The 16,595-nt window shown below is 52.1% G+C and overlaps 2 protein-coding genes across 12 annotated transcripts in view; one reads left to right on the forward strand and one right to left on the reverse strand.

Moving 5' to 3' along the window:
• The first annotated feature begins 41 nt into the window (after positions 1–41).
• tbc1d2 (TBC1 domain family, member 2) lies at positions 42–13,226 on the forward strand. Of its 8 annotated transcripts, none has more exons than XR_013295045.1 (17): positions 47–367; positions 985–2,661; positions 2,732–2,837; positions 4,882–5,002; positions 5,070–5,173; positions 6,502–6,677; positions 7,028–7,279; positions 7,405–7,590; positions 7,656–7,766; positions 7,836–8,120; positions 8,193–8,393; positions 8,766–8,953; positions 9,884–10,004; positions 10,087–10,272; positions 10,351–10,472; positions 11,434–11,751; positions 11,806–13,226. XR_013295045.1 is itself a non-coding variant. In XM_077573126.1 (16 exons), the coding sequence occupies exons 2-16, from the start codon at positions 1,282–1,284 to the stop codon at positions 11,369–11,371; spliced, it is 3,633 nt and encodes a 1,210-aa protein (XP_077429252.1). In that variant the 5' UTR covers positions 43–367; positions 985–1,281; the 3' UTR covers positions 11,372–11,585. The 8 variants fall into 8 exon arrangements, 4 of the variants coding, with proteins under 4 accessions (XP_077429252.1, XP_077429249.1, XP_077429250.1 ...); XR_013295046.1 differs by having other exon boundaries at positions 11,434–11,778; positions 11,846–11,864; XR_013295047.1 differs by having other exon boundaries at positions 11,846–11,864.
• Positions 13,227–13,251: 25 nt separating this feature from the next.
• The window catches only part of abca1b (ATP-binding cassette, sub-family A (ABC1), member 1B), a 28,327-nt gene continuing 24,983 nt past the window's right edge, over positions 13,252–16,595 (reverse strand). Inside the window, exons 47-49 of one of the 4 annotated variants that reach the window (XM_077573121.1) lie at positions 15,442–15,534; positions 15,077–15,320; positions 13,252–13,690 (exon numbers count right to left, since the gene is read on the reverse strand). In XM_077573121.1, coding sequence (XP_077429247.1) covers positions 13,517–13,690; positions 15,077–15,320; positions 15,442–15,534 — 511 coding nt within the window. In that variant the 3' untranslated portion in view covers positions 13,252–13,516. Of the gene's footprint in view, positions 13,691–14,186; positions 15,535–16,595 lie in introns of those variants that run through there. The other 3 variants (XM_077573119.1, XR_013295043.1, XM_077573122.1) reach the window with 3 other exon arrangements.

A 16,595-nucleotide genomic window follows, 5' to 3' on the forward strand; every position in this document is an offset into this window, starting at 1 on the left:
AGCCAACGTAATGAATGGTACTATTATTTTGATAGTCCAAGGCGGAAGTTGCAGGTTTACTGACGTGGGCGTGACAGAACAGACGCCCGCAAAAAGCAACAAAGTGCGACGAGATCGTCAGAGTCAGTCGAGAACAAGACACCGTAGAAGAAGAAGAAGAAGAACTCAAGAGGAAGTAAAAGAGTATAATTAATACACGACAGGAAGTCATCACAAAGAAGTCTCGCCAACTTCCTTGTTTGCTGCAGCTGCCAACAGAGGTTCCGGTATGCAGGTGTTTCCAGGCCACGCCCCACGGTGAGTTCACAGCTGCGTTCTGTCTTCAACTTTCTTCCAAGGGTCCTGAAGTACGACTGCTTGGCATCAGGTACGAGTACTACAAGTCACACGACTACTAAAGTGTATTCTAATTCAATGTACTACAATAGTCACAAAGTATACTTGAGTGTAGATTAAAAGTACTGAATTGTACTAATGAGAAGTGTATTTGAATACTTGAATACTTTGCAACCCCTTCAGCGCCTTCAGGCCTGAAAACGACTCGTGACGCAAGCGCCAAACGCCTTGATTTTGAGACGGGAATTCCGTCCAGACCTGGATTTGGAAAATATCTCACGCTAACTCACGACGACTGGAGTTGCTTGTGATTGGCGCTTGCGAGCTCCAAGCGCCAAAATAAACAAATCCATAAATAAATGGGCGCGCTGGCCAGTTTGCCCAAATGGTCGTCACAGCTGGAAAGAAAGTTGGCAGCGGATCCTTTTTCACAAACGTAGATAATATAAGATCTCACGTCCTATATGACGTCCGTCAGCGTCACGCAGCGTCGTCGCTCGGACACGTCGAGCCGACCAAACGCGGCGTCCGTAGACCGAGTTTTTCTGCAGCTGCGTCCGTTTGTTTGCTCGTCATCGTTCTCGCGAGCGACTTCCTGTCATGTCGCGGCTCAGCACGTTGCGAACCGACGGTTTGTCTTCTCCTCAGGACGGATGCAAAGCACTGAACAGGAAATGACACCGGCGCCTCCTGTCTGTCACTTCCTGCCGTGACGTTACCGTTGGCCCGCCAGCGCCAAGTCTGCCGGCCCGTGTCCCGCCACGGTCCCCCAGAAACCTCGCAGGGTCCACTTGAGACACAACAGACCAATCCTGCTCCTGCAGAGGACGCGTGACAAGAGAGTCCGACCCATCGGACTCCTTCAGCAGAATCCTGGAGAAGAAGCCCACCTTCTCCATCGTGTAAAGCAAAAGTTGCTCAGCGGAACCAGAGCTGGATTTGCTGATGGCGGGTGAAAACCATTCACGTGGACATTCGCAATCCTTTTTTGCGGGAGAAACTCAACTTTTTGAAGAAAAGGTGATGAAGCAGGAGGAGAGAACTTCAACCGCACCTCCTGCTCCACCCTCGACTCACCTGGACCCCCGTCAGGCTCATCTTCCTTTATTCGTGGACCTCCCTCAGTCTTCTCTTCCTGCTCAGCGCCAGAGTCCTAACCCTGCTCAGCTGGACTCTGGTCAGGCTTCTCTCCCTGTTCACCATCAGACTCGTCTTCTCGCTCACCTGGACCCCCATCAGACCCCTCTTCTTGCTCACCTGGGCCCCCTGCAGTCTCCTGCTTCTGCTTACTTGGACCCCAGTCAGACTCCTAGCCCCGCTCACCCGGATTGCCATCAAGATCCTTGCCCCGCTCACTCGGACCACCGCCTTTCTGCTCCTCTGAACTCCCGTGAAACTCCTCCTCCTGCTCACCTGGACCCCCTGCTCACTACTAGCCCTTCTCACCTGGACCCTCATCCATCTCCTTTTACCACTGACCTGGACCCCCTTCAGATTCCTACTCCTAGTTACCCGGACCCCCACCGGACTTGTACTTCTGCTCACCTGGACCTGCATCACACTCCTCCTACCTTTGCTCACCTCGTACCCCAGCTTCCTGCTCAAACTGACCCCCATCAGGCTGCATGCCCAGAACTGCCTCAGACTTGTGCTTCTGCCCATCTGGATCCTTCCCCTGCGCGTCCGGACTCCTGTCAGACTCCTCAGTCTGCTCACCTTGACAGTGATAGTCTTCAGGTTCCTCTTCCGGCTCACCCGGACCCCCATCTGGCCCCTTTCACCGCTCAACTGGGCCTCTACCAGACTAGCACCCCTGCTCACCCTGATCACCATCGAGCTCCTCCACCTGCTCAGCTTGAGCCCCATCCGGCTCCTCTAACTGCTCAGCTGGACCCTCATCCCGCTCCGATCTCTGCTCACCCGGACCCTAATCAGACTCTTAATCTTGCTGGCTTGGAACCCTTTCAGTCTCCGGCCCCTGCTCACCCGGGTCCCCATCCGACTGCTCCACCTGTTGCCCTTGACCCCCATCAGACTCCTTCACCTGCTCACTTGGAGCCCCCGGACGCCCCCACCTTTGCGAGTCGTTCAGGCGAGCCCAAACTTTGCGGCTTCCTGCAGAAGCAGGGCGGCCCTCTGCGGGCCTGGAAGCGGCGCTGGTTCACCTACGAGGAGAAGCAGAACCAGATGTTCTACTACCGCAGCCCGCAGGACGTGACTCCGCTGGGCCGGGTGGACCTCGGTTCCGCCACCTTCAGCTACCCGCTCAAGGCCGAGATGGGCACCTTCCACGTGGAGACGCCCGAGCGGACCTACACCCTAAAAGTACACCTTTGACAGTCCGGACCTGTGGCAAACATGCTACTGGACCCGTGTTGTGCTCTGCCCTCCGTAGGCGCTGACCCAGGATCTGATGCTGTACTGGCTGCAGCAGCTGCAGCTCAAACGCTGGCGTCACCGACAGACCGGCGCCTGCCCCGACGCCACCGGCAACATCACAGGTGAGCCCGTAGCGTGCCGCTCCAGCCGCCCTTCATCCGCTTCCGCCGGCCGCACTTATTTCTGCTCTCAGTCCGTTTCGTTGGGGTCGGCTTCTGGTTTGGGCGGCTTTGTCAGTGATGTCCTCTTTTCGAGATGCCTTGTGGTGACGTGAGCCGGCAAAGCGGTGGACGCGGCGCCGGTTCAGTTCGTAGCGCGGCGGCGAAGGTCAGCTGGCGTGGAGGAGGAATGTTGAGTAACTGGGCGGGATGGCAGGAAGTAGGAAGTGGCTTTTTTGCGGGAGCTTCCTGTTGTTGCAGAGTCCTCTTGTGAGTGACATCATCAGAAGAAGCAAAGCTGCCGTCCTCAGCTGGCGCCCCCGCAGGTCGCTCGCATGACCTGCAACAACACTACGGATGGCGAGGTTCATTTAGTTCACTAAAACTAACTCACTAATATTCCAAAAACATTTGGTTAACAAAATAAAATAAAAAGGCAAATGCTGAAACGACATTTTACATTTACAAAACTCACCGTGAAAATGTGCTTCCTTTTCGTCTTTTGTCATGAATTTAATGAGTGATGATTTTAGATGTCGTTCATTAGCATATTTAATTCAACATGAACCGTAATAAGGACATTTTATTTATGGATTTCCCCCCCCTTTGTGTTTTTTTTGTTTTGTTTGTTTTTTAACCGCAATAAGGACGTTTTGGAGCGTGTCGCACAGAAGTGACGTCATCCAGCAGCAGCCAATCGAAAAGCGGCTTCGGATGACGTCGCTCCGAGGCCTCAATTTGGCCGGCTTGACTTTTGGCCTCATTTTTTGTTCCTGCTTTTTCATTTCATTTAGCACAAATGCAACACTAGGTGAGAAGGACGTTGCTTTTTTCATTTGACTAAACAACGTGTTTTTAAAAACCAACACTAGAGTAAAATTAAACATTTTTGAAATAACGTAGACTAACAGCCGCCCTGAAAACTACTTAAAACTCACTAGATTTAAAAAACAAAACTCAAAACGAAATAAAAACGAACTATAATGAAAATTCCAAAACTATAATAACCCTGACAGATATATGTGTGTGCGTGCGCCCGTAGGTGTATGTTTGTGTGTTGTTCCCATCTGTGGAGGAGGAATTCTGCACCCGTCGTAACTCGTCCCAGCATGAAAACATTTCAACTTCCCGTACGAAAGTGGAGCAACATTTTATGAACGTTTCTCCGCTGGCGTGAGTTTTATCCGACTTGTGCGACTTCCTCTCACATTCCACAAACATGTTAGCATGTTAGCTTCAACGAGGACACGGAACGTGCAGACGGAACGTGCAGACGGAACGTGCAGACGGAACGTGCAGACGGAACGTGCAGACGGAACGTGCAGACGGAATGTGCATTCGCGCTGGCTGGTCACGTGACTGCAATCGAATCGTGAATTGGATTTTGTGTTTGTTTGGCAATCGGCTGGCGACCAATCTTGTGTTTGTCTGCATGTGAGCTGACATTGGGACCGGTCTCGGGAGTCCCACCCAAAGCCGGCTGGGATAGACTCCAGACTCCAATGAGGACAAGTGCGTTAGCAGCGCCCCCTGTTGACTGGCATCCAAGCGGGCAACGACTGGCCTGGAAATCCCGACGCAGTCGCGGCTTGAGCGCCCAATCCGTCCGTCGCATTTCCCAGGCGGGGCAAACCTGAGCTAACAGACGGTGGAATTAATCTCTCTCTCTCAAAAAACAAAAATAATGAAGCAAGGAGCAAAGAGCAGACGTGATGAAGTCCTTTTGTTGTTGCCGAGACAGAGTAAAAACCCAACATGGCCGCTAGCCGAAGACAGACAGAAGTCAATGACTTTTGTGCTTGTTGCGGGAAGAACGTGAACATTCGCTCTGCTTTGATATTTGAACAGCGTCAGCGAAGACAACGTCACGCATCTCGACTCGTTTGATAGGCCGCTGGCACGTGGCACGTCTCTGGGCGCCGGTCCAGAGCCACTTTCTTTTTCCAAGCGAGCGGGTGCGGCTCGCCAGGCTCGGCAATGACGGCGCTTGCGCTCCCTGTGGCCGCAGACGACTTCCTGCCGCCGATGAAGAGTCCCGCCGGGCTGGTGGGGGAGGAGGCCGCCAAGCAGGCGCCGCCAAGGACGCCGCTCGCCAACATGTCCATCAAACATCCTTTCATTCAGATCCAGTGAGTCCATTTTGGCTTCCAAATGGGGACGCGAGGAAACGGGCAAACCCTTTGTGTCCCATGACAGGAACACGGTCCACAGTCTTCGGAAGAGGTCGTCTCAAGAGTGGGCACAAAGTGTCTTCTACGTGCCGGCCGCAGTCCAAGTGGACGCCGCCCCCAACGGCACTGGTACGTACCAGTCCACACAGACTGCAGTACGACGACAGAACATAGCGCCCGCTTTCACACCGATACCGGTACGAGTTGGCAACGATACCGGTACGAGTCGGCAACGATACCGGTACGAGTCGGCAACGATACCGGTACGAGTCGGCAACGATACCGGTACGAGTCGTCAACGATACCGGTACGAGTCGGCAACGATACCCGTACGAGTCGGCAACGATACCCGTACGAGTCGGCAACGATACCCGTACGAGTCGGCAACGATACCGGTACGAGTCGGCAACGATACCCGTACGAGTCGGCAACGATACCCGTACGAGTCGGCAACGATACCGGTACGAGTCGTCAACGATACCGGTACGAGTCGGCAACGATACCCGTGCGAGTCGGCAACGATACCGGTACGAGTCGTCAACGATACCCGTACGAGTCGGCAACGATACCCGTACGAGTCGGCAACGATACCGGTACGAGTCGTCAACGATACCCGTACGAGTCGTCAACGATACCGGTACGAGTCGTCAACGATACCCGTACGAGTCGGCAACGATACCGGTACGAGTCGGCAACGATACCGGTACGAGTCGTCAACGATACCCGTACGAGTCGGCAACGATACCGGTACGAGTCGTCAACGATACCCGTACGAGTCGGCAACGATACCCGTACGAGTCGGCAACGATACCGGTACGAGTCGGCGACGATACCGGTACGAGTCGTCAACGATACCGGTACGAGTCGGCAACGATACCGGTACGAGTCGCCAACGATACCCGTACGAGTCGTCAACGATACCGGTACGAGTCGTCAACGATACCCGTACGAGTCGGCAACGATACCGGTACGAGTCGGCAACGATACCGGTACGAGTCGGCAACGATACCCGTACGAGTCGTCAACGATACCGGTACGAGTCGGCAACGATACCGGTACGAGTCGGCACGAGACACAAAATTTGAATGGTAAGTGCTACTTTCATCTGAAAAGCGCTTTTTTACTCGACTACCGATGACGCAATATCTTGCTCAAGAAAACGTCGCCGTGGTCACAATGGCGTGGGATCCAACCCACAACCGCTCTAGCAGTCCAAACGCATTCCAACATGTACCAGGAAGTGGCGCGTCAACGCCGTCACATATGAAAAGATGTCTTTGATGCTCATGTGGCGTCTTTTTGCGATCTGCGGCGAGGCTCGCGCCCCGTCGGAGCCATGCGGCATGGTGGTCTGCGGGTACCGCCGATGTGGTCTTGTCTCCTGGATCACTTGCAGTCTGACGGAATCTGGTACTGATTCCGGAACTGAATCCGGAACTTGATCGCATTTCTTGCAGCTTCCGCGGCGATGCCTCCCGCCGGGCCGCCGACAGCGACCGGAGCGCTGCCGGACGCTCGGCGGAGGAAGAAGAACGTGAGCTCCTCCACCGGGACGGCGGTGGTGTCTTCGGAGACCGTGACCCGTCTCCAGCGGGACAAGGAACTGCTGACGGAGGAAGTGAAAGCGGAGAAGGTCGGGACCCGTCGTGACTTCACATTTGCGAGCATTTTTGGAACTTCCTCAGCTCGGGTTTCGGCGACAATCATGGCGGGTCATTTGCTGGCCATCCAAAGAGGTGGCGGCCATCTTAGCCTTGATGTTGAAAAGCCTGTGGAGAGCAAACTTTGTGCTTGTCTCCAAATGTGTCCAATGCAAATGTCCTTTTGATGCGCTCCAGTCGAAGCCGGCAGCCGCACGTCATGATCACGCTCGCCGCCGTCCCCCGCATTTGCGGTTTTGCCTGTTGCTGGATCCCAAAACCGCTTCGGACGATCTGTTCCACTCAAGACTTGCCAACCAAGTGTGTCTTGCGCCCCCTGCAGGAGCTGGTGTGGCTCCTCCACAAAACTTTGGAGGCGGCCCAGCGGGAAAAGCGAACGTGCGCCGACGTTGTGGCAGCGGAGGGCGAGCAGGAGCGGCTGGAACTGCTGCGGCAGGCGAGCGACCTGCTCGGACGCGCGGAGCGAGCGCAGGCGGCGGCGGCCAGACGGGATCTACAACACAGAGACCTGGAGGTGGCGCAACTGCGGGACGAGGTCGGGCGGCTCACAGAGAAGAACCGCGACAAGCGGGAGGTCAGCGTCATTCCGCTGACAACGTCTCGCACTCTGCTCCGCTTCCTGTCTCGTATGTCCCGTGTCCAGCTTCCTGTCTCGTATGTCCCGTGTCCAGCTTCCTGTCTCGTATGTCCCGTGTCCAGCTACCTGAACGAGCAAATCCTTTTAAGATGGCTGATGAGATTGTGAGCAGTTCCCGTCTCGTGCCCGCTCAGGTGATCACCAAGCTGTCAGACCACATGTGCGCGGCCGACCCGCCGACGTCCACCCGGTCCAGCTCCACTCCCGACTTGCTCGGACAACTGCAGCAATGCATCGAGGACCTGAAGGTCAGGAAAATGGCGGCCGCCGGCGTGTCGGGCCGCCGGCTCACGTTTGTTTGCGCCTCCCTCAGGACGACATGGAGGCCTACAAGACGCAGAACAAGTTTCTGAACTCTGAGATCTTCCAGCTAACCAAACTGTGGAGGAAGAGCTCGGAGCAGGAGCGAAGTCTGATGGTCAAGGTGGGTCGGTCGGCCGCCCGCCGGGCCCGCTTCTTTTGCGTCCGGGCCGACGGTCACTTTTTCCCGCAGTGCGCCTACCTGGAGGCGTGGCACTGCCAGGCCGAGAGTCGCTACTTGGGAGTCCTGCGGAAGCTGCAGGAGAGCACGAGTCTGGACCCGGACCAGCGGCGCGCTATCCAAGAAATGGTCGGGGAGGCTCTGCGGGGGCCGGCCAAGAACGCCAAAGACGCCGTCGCCAGCAGCCTTCACGACGAGTACGGCTTCAAGATCATTCCCGACTACGAGGTGGAAGACGTGAAGCTTCTGGCCAAGATCCAAGCGCTGGAGATCCGCTCACACAACCTGCTGCGACAGGTCTGATCCGGCTGACACCGGCCTCCCGTCTACTAGACACGTCGCCAAACGCCGTGCGTTTCTTTGTCGCAGGAGGGTCGAGAGCGCCCCCTGTTGAGTCGCTGGGCTCAGTACCTTGCCGGCAGGTCGGACGATGACTTTTTCCCTTCGCCAGAACTCAAAGGTCTGCTGCGCGCCGGCGTCCCGCAAGAGTACAGGCAGCGTGTCTGGCGCTGCTTGGTCCGAGTCACGACCAGGACCGCCAGAGAGCGACACCCTCAGCGATACCGGCAGGTAGGTTCCGTGCCGTCGGCCCGCCGCTTGCAAGTCACCTGACCGACAGGTACAGATGACGTTGCCTTGGGTCTGGTTCTGAGTTAGCAGAACCGGACCCTAGACTTGTTTTTTCTGCGGTAGTCCATGTAGATTGTCTGCCTGTCGTTGAGGTCACGCTAAGCCACAACCGGACTGATAATCGTTCAAAGGGTTTCATTCATCTCTCAATTTTGCGTGTGGAGTTCCCCTATTTATGCCTCAGTGGGGTGGTCCGCAATGGGGCGTGGTTTGCCGACCCGGTCATTGACAGGACGCATCGTCTTGCCGCTGTTGTCGGGACGTCGCGGTCGTCCGTCACGTCTGAGCGCCATCCTGCTCGTGTGTGTCCAGTTGTGCGACAAGAGTCGCACGTGTCCTCATCCCGCCTCCAGGCAGATCCAGTTGGACCTTCACCGAACCCTGACCAGCAACCGCCATTTCTCCTCACCCTCCAGCCCCGCCCACCAGCAGCTGCAGCGCATCCTCTTGGCCTTCTCCTGGCACGACCCCTCTGTGGGCTACTGCCAGGGACTCAACAGGTACGACGGTCAAGCGGCATTCGGCATGCGGGCGGGAATCTTTGACTGACTCGCAATTTGATTGCATTCCGATTTGTTTGGTATGCGATTCGATTCCCAATCGATTTTTGATTCCAAATGATTGGATTGACAATGATTTCTGCTTCAATTTATAGATATGCAGAGAATCGTCATGATCTACGCTAATCTTACTCACTAATGCTAATTAGCGCGCTACTCGTGGCACTTTTGTCACTCAAAAGAACGAATATTCATATCAAAGTCTTGAGGAATGCAGACAGAGAAGCACGTCAACATGACTCAGCGCCAGATGCACTTCCTACCTTGCAGAAAAACGACTTTTATTGGCATAACTTGATGGTGACTTTTTCCTTCCACTCTCTAATGTGACTTAACGGAACGCGCGGAAACCACACTGCCCCTAAGTGGCCAACTCGGGTACAACATGAACAGTGCTCCCAATAAAAGCACACACAAACAAGAGCAAGACAGTAGAAAATCATGTCAATAAAATCCATTTTGGGACAAACGTTGATTTCATTTCCAAGACGCAAAGATGAGCACGTTTCAATCGGCGAGTTCAAAGTTATTTTGCGGCAAACTGGAGCAAGTCGGCTGTCGGGAAGCGCAAGACGAGCGACGTCTGGCGACCACGTGAAGGACTTGCTGACTTTTCATGGCCACAAAAGATTTTCCTTCACAACGCCTCCAGGTGGCGTTGCCCCGTCGCCTAGGATGGCGTTTCCGATCCTTCACGGCCGAGACAACGGAGCGCGTCTCAGTCGTCCGTCTCACTCGTCCACAAACCTTTCCCAAAAACGTTGTCCTCCTTTTGGCGGAGCCTGAAAATGCGTATTCACTTTCTTTCATGTTTTGGACGAAGCGTGTCGAGGTGTTAAACGTGTCCGCCGCGATGCATCCGTCCCCCAGGTTGGCGGCCATTGCGCTTCTGGTCCTCCAGAGCGAAGAGGACGCCTTTTGGTGTTTGGTGGCCGTGGTGGACGCCATCATGCCTCGGGACTACTACACCAAGAACCTGCTGGCCGCACAGGTCGGCAAGCGTTTGGCTTTGTACAAGCGGCACGTGGACCCGCTCACCCGCCCGCCCGACTGACTGACGTCCCCAATGACAGGCGGACCAGCACGTCCTGAAGGACTTCCTGGTGGAGAAGCTTCCTCGGCTAGCGGCGCACTTTGACCTTTACGCAATCGACGTGTCTCTGGTCACCTTCAACTGGTTCCTGGTAGTTTTTGTGGAAAGTCTTCCCAGCGACATCCTGCTGCCTCTGTGGGACGCCTTTTTGTACGAGGGCACCAAGGTACGAGTGCGCGCACGCGCGCACGCACGCACGCACGCACACACACGCACACACACACAGACGTGTCTTGCGCTTCAGGTGATGTTCAGGTACGCTTTGGCCCTGTTCAAATACAAAGAAGAGGACATCTTGAAGATCCACGACAGCGTGGACATCTACCAATACCTTCGCTTCTTCACCAAGACCGTCACGGACGCCAGGTAACGGCAACGCTCACACCTGTGCCGTAAACTGATATTGAAGGACGACCCGAGTCAAGATGTCAAACTTTCTTTTCTTTTTGAAAAGTCAAACATTTGCTTCTGATGTTCTGAAATCTAACAAGTACGTTTTTTACGAGCCTTTTCAAAAAAAAAGAATTTTGTCTGGGTTTTTTTGTGTAAAGTCAGCAGAAGGTCTTGAGGCGCCGTAACGCCGTTCAGCGGAGTTTGACACGTCTCAGTAGTGGTGGGAATCTTTGACGGTCTCACGATTCGATTCCGATTTTTGGGTCTTCGATTCGATATCCATTTTCGATTCCCAATGATTTTATTTACCATCATTTCTGCTTCAATTTACAGATGTGCAAAGAATCGTCATGACTGGCTAATGCTAATTAGCGTGCACTTTTATCACTCAAAAGAACGAATATTCATATCAAAGTCTTGAGGAATGCAGACAGAGAAGCACGTCAACATGACTCAGCGCCAGATGCACTTCCTACCTTGCAGAAAAACGACTTTTATTGGCATAACTTGATGGTGACTTTTTCCTTCTACTCTCTAATGTGACTTAATAGAACGCGCGGAACCACACTGCCCCTAAGTGGCCAAAACATGAACGGCGCTCCCAATAAAGGCACACACAAACAAGGGCAAGACGGACTAAAATCATTTCAATAAAATCGATTTGGGGACATTTCAAATCTGAATGGTACTAGATGAGATCAGGATTGTCATGAGAATGGATTTTTGGCACACCCCTACGTCTTATTGGTACTTTCCTTCTCAACGCTTGATGTTGCAGACAAATATTCATCGGAGCCCCGCCCGTGTTTTCACTCGCGCTGCAATTTCCTGCTTTCATGCAAGCCTACCTGAGGTGTGCGAACGCCACTTGATGTTGCCGTGGGTTTGATGTGCTGGTGCTGGTGCTGGTGCTGGTGCTGGTGCGTGCCTGCAGGAAGCTGATGGGAATGGCCTTCGTGGACATGAACCCGTTCCCGGGCCGCATGCTGAGGAACCGGCGAGCGCTTCACCTGGAGCGGCTGCAGGGCGAGCTGCGACAGCTGGAGGAGCAGCAGGCGGCCTTTGCGGCGCTCAGCGGGGGGGAATGGTCGCAGCAGCGCCAGCGCCGCCGGATGGACAACGCGGCCAGCGAGGACGACGAGGAGGCGGGCTGAGGTGGCGCCGGCCAGCGAGGACGACGAGGAGGCGGGCTGAGGTGGCGCCGGCCAGCGAGGACGACGAGGAGGCGCCGGCCAGCGAGGACGACGAGGAGGCGCCGGCCAGCGAGGACGACGAGGAGGCGCCGGCCAGCGAGGACGGCGAGGAGGCGGGCTGAGGTGGCGCCGGCCAGCGAGGACGACGAGGAGGCGGGCTGAGGTGGCGCCGCGCGTGCCCAGAGCTGTTACTTCAAATAAAAACGAAGATCATGTAGCAACTTCCACATATATTTTGAAGTATATTTCAATTCAGCTCTTATCGAATACGTGCCACAAGTTGGAGACTTCAGGAAGATTTGATTACAATTCTGAGCGAGAGTTACAAATTCCGACATATTGTGTGTACCTTAAACGCATCAGCGGTTGGAGCACAAGCTCCCAATGGAAGTGGAAGGTTACTTTTAGCGGGGATTTTTGCCGCGGCGAAAGTGGATGTGAAGGACGGTGGTCTTCATGAAACTGAGGGGGGCATCGAACCCGCGTCCTCGGAGCCAACTGCGCCCAAATGTCATGATGCCAAATGACTTCATCGGAGTTGCGAGGCTGATTCCAACTCGTGTCAGTCACAACATTTCAATGGAAGCTAGGCTAGGCTAGCTAGCACGTGTCGTGCTCTGCGATCATGTCGACAAGATCGATCATTCGTTTTGCTCCACTTTTCTGCATTTGATCACCTCGGCTTTAGTTTACTGCGAGCGACACTACGTCATGAATACGGAGAAAGCAACTTACCTCGCCCAGGTGAAGTGGCGAGCGACCTGGCAAAATAGGGCGCGTCTCGTAGTATGACGTCATCCAAGGATAACATAGTAATGATTTGTTTGGTGTAAATTATTTTGCTGAATTTTTGTTTTAAAAGGCAACAAAGTATTTATTTTAAATATGAAATAGATAAACACATAACTGGACAAAGGGGTACTTTGGGCATCAGTGCCAAAAGGGCATGTGCCCCCCCCCCCCCCCCCCCCCGCACGTGCCTGAGCTGAGCAAATGTAACGATTCACTCATTTGCACACGTCTGTCACAATGACAATATTTGTCACCTCAGGCATTTAATCTGTGTATTATTTATTCCATTTCGCCTTTCACTTTTCATACCAAACTAAAATGCCAAGCGGTTGCGTGTGCGGTTCGCGGCCTCAAGGGATCAGGTTCGGTTCCTGCAGCAACAGACGTCTTTCATGCATGGCGCTACCATGTGGACGCGTGTGGTACTGCGCCCTCCGCTGACCTTCAATATCTGTTGGACCGAAACGTGCTTTTCAGTTTGTCATCAAACCTAGAGCCGGTTTTACACGCACACAAATACAATTCATTTATACTACGAGAATCATTATTTTGATGATACATATATATATATATATATTTTTTTGTATCAGATTGATTTCCAAACTAATTTACATTTTAAAAGTCTTGTATACTGTTTTGTAAGGAGACCATTATAAGACTTTTGTTTTTAGAACAAATGTTGAAAAGGTTTTGGAGATTGTCATGAACAGTTTAAGCTCACATTTGAAGAGATTTGTTTTTATAAAAGAAAAAAAAGCAACAGCGAGGCATTTTCACATGTTTTTGTTTCTTAAAAAATAAAATCATCAACACTGCGATTGGCAGTCAAACAAACATAAATAATAGAAAGACGCTGATTTGAAATGATTTGGAATCTTCGTGGACGCGCACGACTGGACGTGATCGCAAAAAGAAAATGGCGGCCACGCTGGCACCGCTTCAAGTCTTGTTCTCTTCCGCCGTGCGGCGAGGCCACGCCCACCCGTGGAAGAGCTTTGCGCCGAGTGAGGCGCGATCCGTGGCGTGACGCGCTCACATGATGCTCTCTGTGGGCGGGGCCACCTGAGCCAGGTTCACTGGGACTGCGCTTCCGCCCCGCCGCCGCTTTGTTGAGGAAGAGGAAGAGGAAGAGGAAGAGGAAGAGGAAGAGGCGACGTCTTTTGAGTGATAGTCGTCGCTTTGATCTTTGGCGAAGTTCACAAACACCTGACACACAAAACAAAACAAAAACATGTCACCTGCGTGTGTGCGCGTGCGCCAAGGTAACAAAATTGAGCAAAACAAATACATCTTTAACAAAAGATAAATAAGGCCAATTTAAGGAAACAAGTGACAAAGGACATTTTCAAGCTAACGATGATGCTAACGTAAATGTCAACAGATGTCATCCGTGAGCCTTTGAATGATTTTTTGTGGGCAGCACGGCCATTAGCCGTTAGCCGCAAGGTCGCCGTGGGAACCAGCTGACGTCACCTGGCGGCAGCCAATAGAAACGCGCCACCAGATGACGGCCAGCAAATGGCGGGATGGACTTTTGCATCCCATGACTTTCTTTCTTTCTTTTTTCAATCATTGAGCGCCGTCAATGCCATTTACACAAATGACATAGAAAAAATGAAATCATAAAAAAAGGAAAATAATAAGAGGCATTGTTTTAAATCATTCTGCATGGATATTAATGCTCAAATGGCATCCGATGACGTTTGTTCCTCCATCCGCCCCAAATGTGACGCCAGCTCACCACCAAGTGCAAAACATACGGATACGAAAAAAGACGTTTGTATCGAAGCCACAAATGCACTTTGCAAGTTGACAGAGAAAGTGCAAGCGTTCAAGCTTGGAACTCGACGAGATGTTCGACGGACACGGCGAGAGCGACATGTGAGCTACTTGAGGGGTTCGGGTCGGCGTTAGCATTAGCTAGCAGTGCCCGCCTAGCATGACATTTCTTTTTTAGTCTTGTGGACGAAGGCGACGTCCGTTGTCGTTCCCTCTTCACGTTTAAAGGAAGGGAAAGTGCCTACATTGAATGCGGAGGTCTTTTCATTATTAATAATAGATCATAAAGATCAATAAAAACAACAACATTCAAGTCAAAATGTCAAACGTTAAAATTGTAGAAACGCAAGTCTAAGCCATTGCTATTTTGTTATTTTACGTTATTTTACACATGCACCAAATGTCCAAAATAAGAATGTTTCTGCCTCATATTGCGCTTAAAGTTGCGTTCCTATTGGCCAAGGGGCTAAATTATTAAATATTTTGTGAAAGTGGTTGAAAAAAGAAATGAAGACAAAGTGTTCTGCAGCTTTTTTCCTTTTGCTGATCTGAGACTCAAACCCATGATCCGACCTGTGACTTTTGTGATCCGTTCTTACTTTTGTTAGATGAAACGTCCGCAATGACAGATCATTTGAAAAAATCGCTTTTTTCCTTCTTTCCATCAAAATGCATGAACTGAATGTCATCCGCCCGACGGGACGGTCGGCTCGTTGACGACAACAACTCAAAGGAAGCCAAAAGTCGAGTGGGAGGATTTTTGTCAACGTTTGTTCGCATGCAATCGAGAAGATCGCGCGTGCGTGCGCTGACCTGGTCCAGCGTGGTCTGCGTGACGGAGTAGTCTTCGATGTTGAGCGCCCGCTTGTTGGCGGCGAGCGCCAAGAAGACGCGCGCCAGCGAGCACCGCGCCGACGGCAGCTGGTACTGCAGCATGTTGCGGTGCTTCTCCTTCAGCGTGCTGCCGACAAGCTCGCTCTCGATGAACTTCATGACGGGGGGCAGCTGCGGGTCGGGACCCCCCACGCGCAGGATGATGGTGTAGCCGTCGCCGAACCTGACGGACGGCACGGGACCTCGTTTGGACTTTGGAGCCGCCGGCTTGGCCACGCCCTCTCCGCCGACCGCCATGCCGTCGGCCCATGTTTGATTTTGCCCGCCGGCCGTGCGTGTCTTACCTGTTCTTCAAATGTTGGACGCTGCCCAGACACTTGAACCTGCCGTTGACCATGATGGCCATGCGGGTGCACAGGGCCTCACACTCCTCCATGCTGACACGCACGCACACACATAGTGGAGGGGTGAGTACAGTTCAAGCAATCAGTTACTTTGACCCCCTCCCCAAAAAGTGTCATGACTGTTCCTGGCCAGTAGTTGGCGCTGTAGGAGCCGTTGAAGTGAGTCAGGAGACAAAAGTGTTTGTTGACAATTAATGCTCATCGTGTTGGTTGAAATCTCCATGCAAAAAAAGAATAAATAATTCAAGATTTTGGTTACAAGGCTCAATTCATATTTTGTTTCTTGTGGAGCAGATTTGCAAATCAATGACTTCATTCGAGGAACACATTTCAAATGTTGAAACGTTTTTTTTTTCCTGTAGTTTAACCCGAGGTAAGTGAAGAAGAGCGTTTCATGAATCAATACAAATGGACTTTCTTTCTTTTTTTCTAGAATTCAAGAGTTTTTGTTTTTCAAATTCACAAAACTTGATTTGGTTGTCTGGAAGTGAAGCTAAATTGATTTCAACGAAAAACGGAGTTTTGCTTCAATGCAATTTTATCAAATGTATAAAAAATGTCGTACAAAACTTCACTAGTTTCTGTTGGACTTTGAATAATTGAAGCTTTGAACTTTGTCCCGTCTGATAAACAAATTGAAAGCGAAACAACAGCCGATCCTTCCAAACACAAGAAAATCGAAATGAAAATATGTCAAACAATCCAGAGAATTTTTGTATCGTTGAGCGCATCGGCTTTTTAGGCGCTTTTGTTGGAGGGAAATGATTTGTTTTGATTCATTTTGAAGAAGATTGCAACATCCGTCCGTCCGTCCGTCCGTCCGTCTCCAGCCAGCATCAAGCAGCACATTTGCCACAGCAAAGTGACAGCGTGGGAAAAAAAAAAGCAGCTGATCTTCATTCAAATCATATGCACACAAAAATACAAAATCTGTCCTATCACATGAAGGTCCATTTGTAATGGCCAATTGTATCCCATAGGTGGCGCATGGCATGTTCAGCCGCCCATCATTTTGCTGCTTCCAACTGAGGTGGTTGCATTCTCTTAGCTCACCACTAGATGGCAAACATTTCCACACACTGTCCCTTTAAATG

The sequence above is a fragment of the Vanacampus margaritifer genome, chromosome 8 (genome assembly GCF_051991255.1).
Source record: "Vanacampus margaritifer isolate UIUO_Vmar chromosome 8, RoL_Vmar_1.0, whole genome shotgun sequence".
In the NCBI taxonomy this organism is placed as follows: domain Eukaryota; kingdom Metazoa; phylum Chordata; class Actinopteri; order Syngnathiformes; family Syngnathidae; genus Vanacampus; species Vanacampus margaritifer.

What these genes read in the sequence shown, in the direction of transcription:
- tbc1d2 (XM_077573123.1), top strand. Translation starts at nt 1,282, where the DNA reads ATGGCGGGTGAAAACCATTCACGTGGACATTCGCAATCCTTTTTTGCG. An exon ending in AGCGGACCTACACCCTAAAA is followed by an intron (nt 2,662 to 2,731) that starts GTACACCTTTGA and finishes TGCCCTCCGTAG; the next exon opens with GCGCTGACCCAGGATCTGAT. An exon ending in AGGAAGTGAAAGCGGAGAAG is followed by an intron (nt 6,678 to 7,027) that starts GTCGGGACCCGT and finishes CGCCCCCTGCAG; the next exon opens with GAGCTGGTGTGGCTCCTCCA.